At 44.0% G+C, this 10472-nt stretch overlaps 1 protein-coding gene across 1 annotated transcript in view; it reads right to left on the minus strand.

Moving 5' to 3' along the window:
* Nucleotides 1-290: 290 nt before the first annotated feature.
* LOC115160081 (uncharacterized) overlaps nt 291-10472 on the minus strand; it is a 16942-nt gene continuing 6760 nt past the window's right edge. Inside the window, exons 5-8 of the mRNA XM_029710371.1 lie at nt 7959-8211; nt 3670-3750; nt 1570-3516; nt 291-1417 (exon numbers count right to left, since the gene is read on the minus strand). Coding sequence (XP_029566231.1) covers nt 891-1417; nt 1570-3516; nt 3670-3750; nt 7959-8211 — 2808 coding nt within the window. The 3' untranslated portion in view covers nt 291-890. The remainder of the gene's footprint in view (nt 1418-1569; nt 3517-3669; nt 3751-7958; nt 8212-10472) is intronic.

Genomic DNA, 10472 nt, shown 5'->3' on the forward strand with positions numbered 1-10472 from the left:
AAACTTTTGTGAAAGAGCACAATTAAAAATATATGGCAAAAAAATGTATCAAACTGGATGGTCTTCAGAGATAGATGAAAGGTTGATGGTTGCTGGAAGATGAGATTAAAAACAAACAAAAGATAACTAATGTAAAATATAGTGTGTCAGTAAAATGTATATAGTATGTATAAGCTGGAAGTAGAAGCCTAAGTGCTGTTGTCTATAAGTTTACTACAATTAGGGGAGGGGTGGTAGGGTTAGGGGAAAATAATAAAGAAAATATATGTAAATAAATATATGTATGTATATTTATATATTTATATGTATATTTACCAGAGAAATATATGGGGTATTGGAAATGATGCAGACAATTACATTGATGGAAGCAAGAATCTATCTGCAGTATTAAAGCTGATCTACCTCCCCAATTCTTAAAAAAAAACTAAAAAACTTGGGGGGCCAAGAAATCACTGCGGGCCGTTTTGGCGCCGGTTGCTGACCCCCTGGAGCATTTCTATTCACACATTGGCAGAGATATGTGCTGCAGACACCAGCCACTAGAGGGAGGTACAGCACTGGTGTGTGGTTATACAATTACATAAAACACATCAGAACGTCACACACGCTGAGTGTGTCCCAATAATCTCTCCTTCCTCCTGAAGTGTGCACTCGTTCATTACTCCCCATTGATATTTTGGATCGGTGTAGTCATGTGCTAGTGGGAGTTAGTTTCCACCATATTTCTTATATCAGTCATTTTCTTTCAAATCAGTGAAGGTGCGTAAGCAAGTGCACACACTATGGGAGAAAGGGGAGATAATTAAGTCGCACCCTGAACCTCTAATGTTGTCTGCTCTTTGGATGACTGCCCACCTTGCTATTCAAGGGTTCTTATGATGCCTGGAAATCTATTTCAGCTCCTGGATCACAAGGCCTTTATCTCTTCCATAAGTTCTAAACAGTGGGTAGATCCTCTCTCCCTTAGTGAAGACCATGTCAGTGATGGTGTAGACGTGACTCCTGGACACGGCGTTGTAGAAGGAGACCCACCTCTCCTCAATATCCACACACACATCCAACACTTTGAGGTTAGAGGGCCAGGGGAGGTTGGTCTTGAAGACACACAGGGTGGAACTACAAGAAGGTTTACTTAGACACCAGTAACCTTCATTTGGAGAGAAAGAGAACCATCCTTTCCTTTCAGCAAACTCCCTGGTCACTCCTACAGCCCAACTTGCCTCCACCTCAATATTCACCTCCACGTGCCAGAAGTGTCGTCCTGAGTGGAAGCCCTCCTTCCCCAGGATACAGGACCACCCATCAAATCTCTGTGGATTATTAGGAACCTTCCTATTTTTTCCTGCTGTCACTCTCCTCCCATTATCAGACAGGATCAACTCACAGTGAGCTGTATCAGGGTCCAGAGTCACATCAGCTGTGGAGAGGAACAACAATTACCACGATCACAAATGTCACTATAGATTAGAAAGGAAAAATCTGATTTGAGATACAACATCATGGTTTACTATATTTTGGAACAGGTGCATTTCTGAAGTATGAATAATATAATACTCCAAATAACCGTACCTGCCAGTGGGATGACTGTTTCCTTGCTGGGTTCACTCATGTCTCCGTCTCTATAGATGGCACACACTCTGACTCTGCAAGAGGCGTGTGTGGGTGTTAGGGAGTACACACACTCATCCCTGTCTGTTAGCAGTATGACCCACTCTTCCTGTCCCTCCTCTCTGTACTCCAGTCTGTAGTGGAGCACAGGCCGTCCCTCTGCAGCCTCCGCTGGTCTTCTCCAGGTCAGACTGACCGAGTTTCTGTCTGCTGACTGGACTACCGGACGCCCAGGCTCAGACCCTGACCCAGTCTCTGTCACAGTGATGTCACTGAACTCACTAGTCACTCCTGCCATGTCCTCTGCTCTGTGTCTGATCTGGTACTGTGTATCTCTCTCCAGGCCTGATATCACAAAGGCTTCCCCATTTTCTCCGGTCATCATGCTTCTCCAGTTCTTCTCCTCATGGAGAAAGAACAGGTCAGGTCTGACAGGTCTGTACTCCACTCTGAACCTGTCAGTGTGTCCAGTCTTCGACGGGGATAAGCGAAGGGTCACACTACTCTGCTGTGTGTCTACTACCTTAACAGTCTCAGGCTTTGACACAGCTTTATAGTCAGAGTCCACTAACCTGCCTCCCTGGTAGAGACGGATGGAGGCTCCAGGAGTGGAATCATCTGGAATGGAGGTTGCAACGAACTTGAGTTTCTTGGTGACAATGAAATCAAGAAAAGCTCTAGCTGCCGTTGTTACTCTCTCCTTGTTCTCCTCAGACTTGAACCAGGGTTGAGTGTGCTGGTAGCGGTGGCCAGGCCTGGTATGTGAGTATGTCTGTAGGGAGTCAAGATGCTGCTTCAGGGATGAGAGATACAGGTCTGTTTCACCCAGAGAGGTGAGAGTGAAACACACCACAGTGTCTGTCTTTGAATTACTAATGACTTTTTGCAGCTGGTCTGTAGACACCATCTTAGATCTGATTTTAGAGTCAAGAGATTCAAGGAACTTCAGCTCAGCCTGTTTGTCATCCAGCCACTGTCCTGTTGCTTCCATTCTGAACGGGGACAGATCATGACCTTTCATCTCCTCTTCAACAGCTTTCTCCTCCTGCACTCCTGACCTCACAGACACCAAAACTCTACCCATGAGTTTCTGCAGTTGAGCTAGGTACTCTTGAATGAGATCTATAAAATGTATCAATTTATCCTTCAGGTCCTGAACTTTACTGACCCACTCATGCTTTACTATCTCCTCACACCTTGTGCCTATGCATCTGTAGTGTTCCATCTCTCTCTCTACCCTGGACTGCAGGTCTTCACTCATCTCCCTCACACTGGTTGCTGCAGGGTGCAGGTTCTTCAGAGGGCAGAGCCAAACTCTCAGAGGAACAGCCTTCTCTCCACTGGGCCCCAGCAGCTTAGGGAAGGACTCACAGAGATCAGTTATCTCTCTATCACCTCTATTTGTCTCAAGATCTCCATAATAGGTACAGGTGAGACCAGAAGATTTAGCTAGTTGAGCAGCTCCGTCCTCTGCTGTGAGAAGTTGGATCATTTTCTTCAGTTTATTGATAACTTTGCTCGTGGTCCATGTTCTGTTTGTCTTACAAACGATGAAGGCCTGAGTTCCATATGTCACAGCCATGACCACGTGTGTGGCTGTTTGCTGCTGAATCACTTCAGGACGCCTCACCTTCTCTAACAGGAAGGAAGTCAGCTGATCCAGTCGGGTGGTTCTCTTGTAGTGCAGAGTCACATAGTCCCCTTTGTGCAGGAGAGGATGGTTTAGATACTCTGCAGCTCCTCTCACCTCCACCAGTCCAGACAGGAAACTGGTTCTGATTGGCTGATCCAGTCCCAGAGCTCTGAACCTCTCCTGCAGAGAATCTGTCTCTATTACCTTGGTCTCAGTGAACGGGAACGGCAGGGATATTTTCCCTTTTATCTTATTGTCTGAGTCACACAAGAAGTCTGAAAGGAGGGGAAATGTAATGTACAGTATTATAATTTATTATAATTCCATATTCTCCAAGACATTTATATTATTCTCATCCATTCCACTATCCCTATAAACACAGAATTCTGAACATAATCGGTGAAGATATCACTTAAATGTAGAGTTACCTGGAGTGAAGGACTCAGAGCAACAGTCATACAGCATTCCAGGGTGAATGGGCCGACCCAGAGCTGGCACCTCCACCCAGCCTGAGAGACAACATGGGAGAGAACAGTAAGATATGAGACAATAGTCCACACAAGGAGACATGTTGATAATACTATCTTCTTTACTTCAGAAATATATAACTGTCATTCTGATAGGATCATAGTCACACTGACTAGAGTTGAATGCGGGAGACACCGAGACTTACTGGGATTTACTGCCTAAAACCACTCTCTTTTCCTGGGAAAAATAACTGCGAGAAACCGGTAAATTATAATAAATTATTTATAGGACCAGCATGGCGTGAAATGGAACTGTTAAATATATGCAATGTCTAAATCTGGCTTTTCTACGGCCTCTGCATGATGAATCATCAATGCTCAGGGTGGGGACAGACAACCTATCTCAGGATCTTTCTCTCTCTCTATCAATTCCATTCAAATTGCATCCAAAATAGATAATCCTGTTGTAGATTGATATATATCCCTATACAGTACATTTGGAAAGTATTAAGACCCCTTGACTTTTTCCAAATGTTGTTACATTACAGCCATATTCTAAAATTGACTAAATCACTTTTTTCTCTTATCAATCTACAAATCTACACACAATACCCCATAATGACAAAGCGAAAACAGGTTTTTAGACATTTTTGCAAACAAATTTACATAAGTATTCAGACCCTTTACTATAAGAATCGAAATTGAGATCAGGTGCATCCTGTTTCCATTGATCATCCTTTAGATGTTTCTACAATTTGATTGGTGTCCACCTGTGGTAAATTCAATTGATTGGACATGATTTGGAAAGGTACACACCTGTCTATATAAGGTCCCATAGTTGACAGTGCATGTCAGAGAAAAAACCAAGCCATGAAGTCAAAGGAATTGGCTGTAGAGCTCCGAGACAGGATTGTGTCTAGGCACAGATCTGGGGAAGGGTACCAAAACATTTCTGCAGCATTGAAGGTACCCAAGAATACAGTGGCCTCCATCATTCTTAAATTGAATGATGGCCAAGACTCTTCCTAGAGCTGGGCACCCGGCCAAACTGAGCAATATGGGGATAAAGGCCTTTTGGTCAGGGAGGTGACCAAGAACCCGATGGTCACTCTGACAGAGCTCCAGAGTTCCTCTGTGGAGATGGGAGAACCTTCCAGAAGGACAATCATCTCTGCAGCACTCCACCAATCAAGCTTTTATGGTAGAGTGGCCAGGCAGAAGCCACTTCTCAGTAAAAGGCCCATGATAGCCAGCTTGAAGTTTGCCAAAAGGCACCTAAAGGACTCTCAGACCATGAGATACAAGATTCTCTGGTCTGATGAAACCAAGATTGAACTCTTTGGCCTGAATGCCAAGCATCACGTCTGAAGGAAACGTGGCACCATCCCTATAGTGAAGCATGGTGGTGGCAGCATCATGCTGTGGGGATGTTTTCAGCGGCAGGGACTGGGAGACTAGTCAGGATCGAGGGAAAGATGAACGGAGCAAAGTACAGAGAGGTCCTTGACTAAAACCTACTCCAGAGCACTCAGGACCTCAGACTGGGGTGAAGGTTCACCTTCTAACAGGACAATGACCCTAAGCACACAGCCAAGACAACGCAGGAGTGGCTTCGGGACAAGTCTCTAAATGTCCTTGAGTGGCCCAGCCAGAGCCTGGACTTGAACACGATTGAACATCTCTGGGGAGATCTGAAAATAGCTGTGCAGCGACGCTCCCCATCCAACTTGACAGAGTTTGAGATTATCTGCAGAGAAGAATGGGAGAAACTCCCCAAATACAGGTGTGCCAAGCTTGTAGCGTCATACCCAAGAAGACGCGTGGCTGTAATCGCTGCCAAAGGTGCTTCAACAAAGTACTGAGTAAATGATCTGAATACGTATGTAAATGTGATATTTCCGTTTTTTCTTTTTAAGAAATTTGCAAAGATGTCTAAACCTGTTTTTGCTTTGCCATTATGGGTTATTGTGTGTAGATTGAGGGGGGGAACTATTTAATCAATTTTAGAATAAGGCTGTAATGTAACAAAATGTGGAAAAAGTCAAGGGATCTGAATACTTTCCCGATTGCACTGTAGATGTCCTAACCTACCTCTTTCAGGTATTAAATTTAATTAGCCTTATATTTAATTAATTAATGGTGGGTTATAATAACCCATCATATTGAGCAAGAGCCTCTGTCTCTTGCTCAATACCCACACACATGTTCTCCACTGGCCTTTCTCCTTAAAAAAACACTCCTTAGCTCTTGGAGTCCCATGCAGGAAAAGCTAGATTAGAATAGGCTGCTGGACATTTTTTTAAATGTCTTATACCAATAGACTATTCGAAGAGGGATGCAAGCTCTTGTTTGCTGAATGTTAAATACAGCAGCCAATAGAACTCACGGGTAGTTTGAAATAAGAGTAAATGCGGTAGGCTATAGCAGTTATTTATTCAGATCGATAACCATTCAATCTTTGTGGAGAAAAGTGAAAGCCTTCTGCATCTAATTCTTATATTATTCAAGAATGATTCCGATAAGGACAACGAAACGTATTAAATGTAACTGTTGAAAGCGATTAATTAATGAACCAACAACAGAGAGAGAAAGAGGTAGGCCAATAACATTTGGGGAAATACACTAAATGGCCATAAGGATGTGGACACCCCTTCAAATTAGTGGATTCAGCTATTTCAGCCACACCCATTGCTGCCAGGTGTATAAAATCGAGCACACAGCCACGCAATCTCTGTAGTTGAACATTGGCAGTAGAATGGCCCGTACTAAAGAGCTCAGTGACTTTCAACGTGGCACTGTCATAGGATGCCACCTTTCTAACAAGTCAGTTCATCAAATTTCTGCCCTGCTAGAGCTGCCCCAGTCAACTGTAAGTGCTGTTATTGTGATGTGGAAACGTCTAGGAACAGCAAAGGCTCAGTGCGAAGTGGTAGGCCACACAAGCTCACAGAACAGGACTGCCAAGTGCTGAAACCGCCTGTCCTCAGTTGCAACACTCACTACCAAGTTCCAAACAGCCCCTGGAAGCAATGTCGGCACAAGAACTGTTTGTCGGGAGCTTCATGAAATGGGTTTCCATGGTTGAGCAGCCACACACAGCACTAAGATCACCATGCGCAATGCCAATCTTCGGCTGGAGGGGTGTAAAGCTTGCTGCCATCTGGAGCAGTGGAAACGCGTTCTCTGGAGTGATGAATCACGGTTCACCATCTGGTAATCCGACAGAAAAATCTGGGTTTGGTGGATGCCAGGAGAACGCTACCTGCCCCAATGCCCCAATAGGTCCATACAGAAACGGTTTGTCGAGATCAGTGTGGAAAAACTTGACTGGCCTGCACAGAGCTCTAACCTCAACCCCATCGAATATCTTTGGGATGACTGAGAGCCAGGCCTAGTCGCCCAACATCAGTGTTCGACCCCACTAATGCTCTTCTGGCTTAATGGCTGCAAGTCTCTGCAGCAATGTTCCAACATCTAGTGGAAAGCCTTCCCAGAAGAGTGAAGGCTGTTATAGCAGCAAAGGGGGAACCAACCCCATATTAAGGCCCATGATTTTTGAATGAGATGTTCTACAAGCAGGTGTCTACATACTTTTGACCATGTAGTGTATTATGAAAGGTAGATGATATGTGTCAGCTTACTAATTATACAAATAGGCCCTACTATATTTCAAAATGAAAATTAAATTCGCTAGCCTGTACCTGTAACTTTGTAGGCCGCATGTGCTGTACCAGAATCGCGTGTTCTCTCCCTGCTTTATCATGGTTTGAACAATGTGCGTAATTCCAGTCCATATAATACAGTATAATACAACACAGTACAGTAATACAGTTCACACTCAAAAAGATTAGCCTACTGGAGTTAGTTTCATGTATTTATCCAAGAGAGCATATAGCTAGCTACATCTATGGGCTTTTATGTTTTTCTGTCGTTCATAGCCTGCATTAGCCTATAAATATACATGTATTGGATAACGGCACAATCATTTGGGCTTGGGCTCCTTAAATATATTTTAATGTAGGGCTCATAACATGTATTTAATATATGGCTCATCAAGCTCAGGTAGCGTTTTCGATCAAAGCTCTAATCAAATCCAGACATAGGTCTATTTACAGTATATGCTTTATAATGCTTTTGAATCACACTTTCGTTTTTGGCGTGAAATACCGGGTTACCCGGGAGAAAAGTGATTTATTCTCGGGATGAAACATTTGTAAAATACCGGGAAAATATTCAACCCTAACACTGACCAGCTGTAATATTCTCCAGGTTTCCTCTCTCAGTCTCAGCTGCTTTCTGCTGAAGGTCTGAGCGGAGTTTGTTGATGGTCTTATAGAGGTCAGCAGTTCTGATGTCCATCCGTTGTTTCTCAATTGCCTCTTGTTTTAATACTGAATTCTCCTTCTTCAGCTCAGAGATGATTTTCTTCAGCTCAGAATCTTCTTCCCCCATCTTCATCTTTTTAGAGACGCTCCCCTCCACCTCATCCTCATTATTCTTCTTCTGAAGAGTAACCAGGACACACACACAGTAAGTCTCATTATATCAACAATAGTTGGGTCGTTCCACGAATAGAGTACGTTTTGCCTCCCTTTGATGTTTTAAGTAGAAATTGTGCACAAATATTTAATTTTAAAAGCATGTTATATTAAATGAAGTGCATATAAAAGAATGAAGACCGCATGGAAAATTCAATAAATCAAATTTTTTATGAATAAAGACTTACTAAAGTGCAAAAAAAATCTGCATTTTGTCATGATTTTCTGACTTCAAAGAAGATTCTTACCCACTTAAATGACAACATTTCTCAATTTCTCATTGTAAAGTTATTTTGTTGCTTTGAAGTCATTTCTGGAGATGATTATTTATTCCATGTGCTTAGTGATACATTGTGTCTCTCTTTCATTTTAAGGTCAACCCTGTTAAGTGAACTAAATTCTCGTTTTAATATAGAGAAACTATTTTAAAATTATTTTTTCAAAAGAAACATAGAACATATAATAGTCAAATCATAGTGTAAAAGCAGGTGAGCTCTTTCCACTCTTTTTGGCAATTTTCTGGTGTTTTGGGGTGGAAAATTGAGTTATAGGTTTGCGTTGTAGGTTTCATGATATTTGTATCTAAACCAAAGTAGATCATTTTAAGATTGTTCTATACATCAGTTGGGGTCTATATAAGCTTAAAATTAGGTCCTAAACCTAGCATGAAAGTGCATCCTTGTAGCTGTGTGGGCTAATATTGCCAAAATGTTTGCCTTGGTGTAAGTTGAGCCAATGGCAAGTTGAGTGTTTTCTTCCCAGGCGTAATGCAAGGCATTATCGCTGGAATATGAGGTAACAACAGGGCCTATGTTAAAAGTGTAAGTAACAGGAACATTTCCCAGGACATAGACATATCTGATATTGGCAGAAAGCTTAAATTCTTGTTAATCTAACTGCACTGTCCAATTTACAGTAGCTATTACAGTAAAATAATACCATGCTATTGTTTGAGGAGAGTGCACAGTTTTGAACTTGAAAAGTTATTAATAAACCAATTAGGCACATTTGGGCAGTCGTGGTACAAATCTTTTTACTGAAACACAATAGTTCATTGGATCAGTCTAAAACTTTGCACATACAAAATCAAAATTGCAGCTGGACTGGAATAATACATTATGGCCTTTCTCTTGCATTTCAAAGATGATGGTACAAAAAAATACAAAAGAACGGTTGGTTGTTTCTTTGTATTATCTTTTACCAGATCTATTCTGTTATATTCTCCTACATTCCTTTCACATTTACACAAACTTCAAAGTGTTTCCTTTGAAATAGTACCAATAATATGCCTATCCTTGCTTCAGGGCCTGAGTTACAGGCAGTTAGATTTGTGTATGTCATTTTAGGCGAAAATTGAAAAAAAGGGGCGGATTCTTAAGAGGTTAACCTCTCCCTTACCCCTGGCCCTCTCCCTTACTCCTGGCCCTCTCCCTTACCCCTGGCCCTCTCCCTTACTCCTGGCCCTCTCCCATAACCCTGGCCCTCTCCCTTACTCCTGGCCCTCTCCCATAACCCTGGCCCTCTCCCTTACCCCTGGCCCTCTCCCTTACTCCTGGCCCTTTACCTTACCCTTGGCCCTCTCCCTTACTCCTGGCCCTCTCCCTTACTCCTGGCCCTCTCCCTTACCCTTGGCCCTTTCCCTTACCCTTGGCCCTCTCCCTTACTCCTGGCCCTCTCCCTTACTCCTGGCCCTCTCCCTTACTCCTGGCCCTCTCCCATAACCCTGGCCCTCTCCCTTACTCCTGGCCCTTTCCCTTACCCCTAGCCCTCTCCCTTACCCCTGGCCCTTACCCCTTTCCCTTACCCCTGGCCCTCTCCCTTACTCCTGGCCCTCTCCCATAACCCTGGCCCTCTCCCTTACTCCTGGCCCTCTCCCTTACCCCTGGCCCTCTCCCTTACCCCTGGCCCTCTCCCTTACCCCTGGCCCTTTCCCTTACCCCTGGCCCTCTCCCTTACCCCTGGCCCTCTCCCATAACCCTAGCCCTCCCCCTTACCTCTGGCCCTCTCCCTTACCCCTGGCCCTCTCCCTTACCCCTGGCCCTCTCCCTTACCTCTGGCCCTCTCCCTTACCCCTGGCCCTCTCCCTTACCCCTGGACCTCTCCCTTACCCCTGGCCCTCTCCCTTACCCCTGGCCCTCTCCCTTACCCCTGGCCCTCTCCCTTACCCCTGGCCCTTTCCCTTACTCCTGGCCCTCTCCCTTACCCCTGGCCCTCTCCCTTACCCCT

Source organism: Salmo trutta, chromosome 23, assembly GCF_901001165.1.
Source record: "Salmo trutta chromosome 23, fSalTru1.1, whole genome shotgun sequence".
NCBI lineage: Eukaryota > Metazoa > Chordata > Actinopteri > Salmoniformes > Salmonidae > Salmo > Salmo trutta.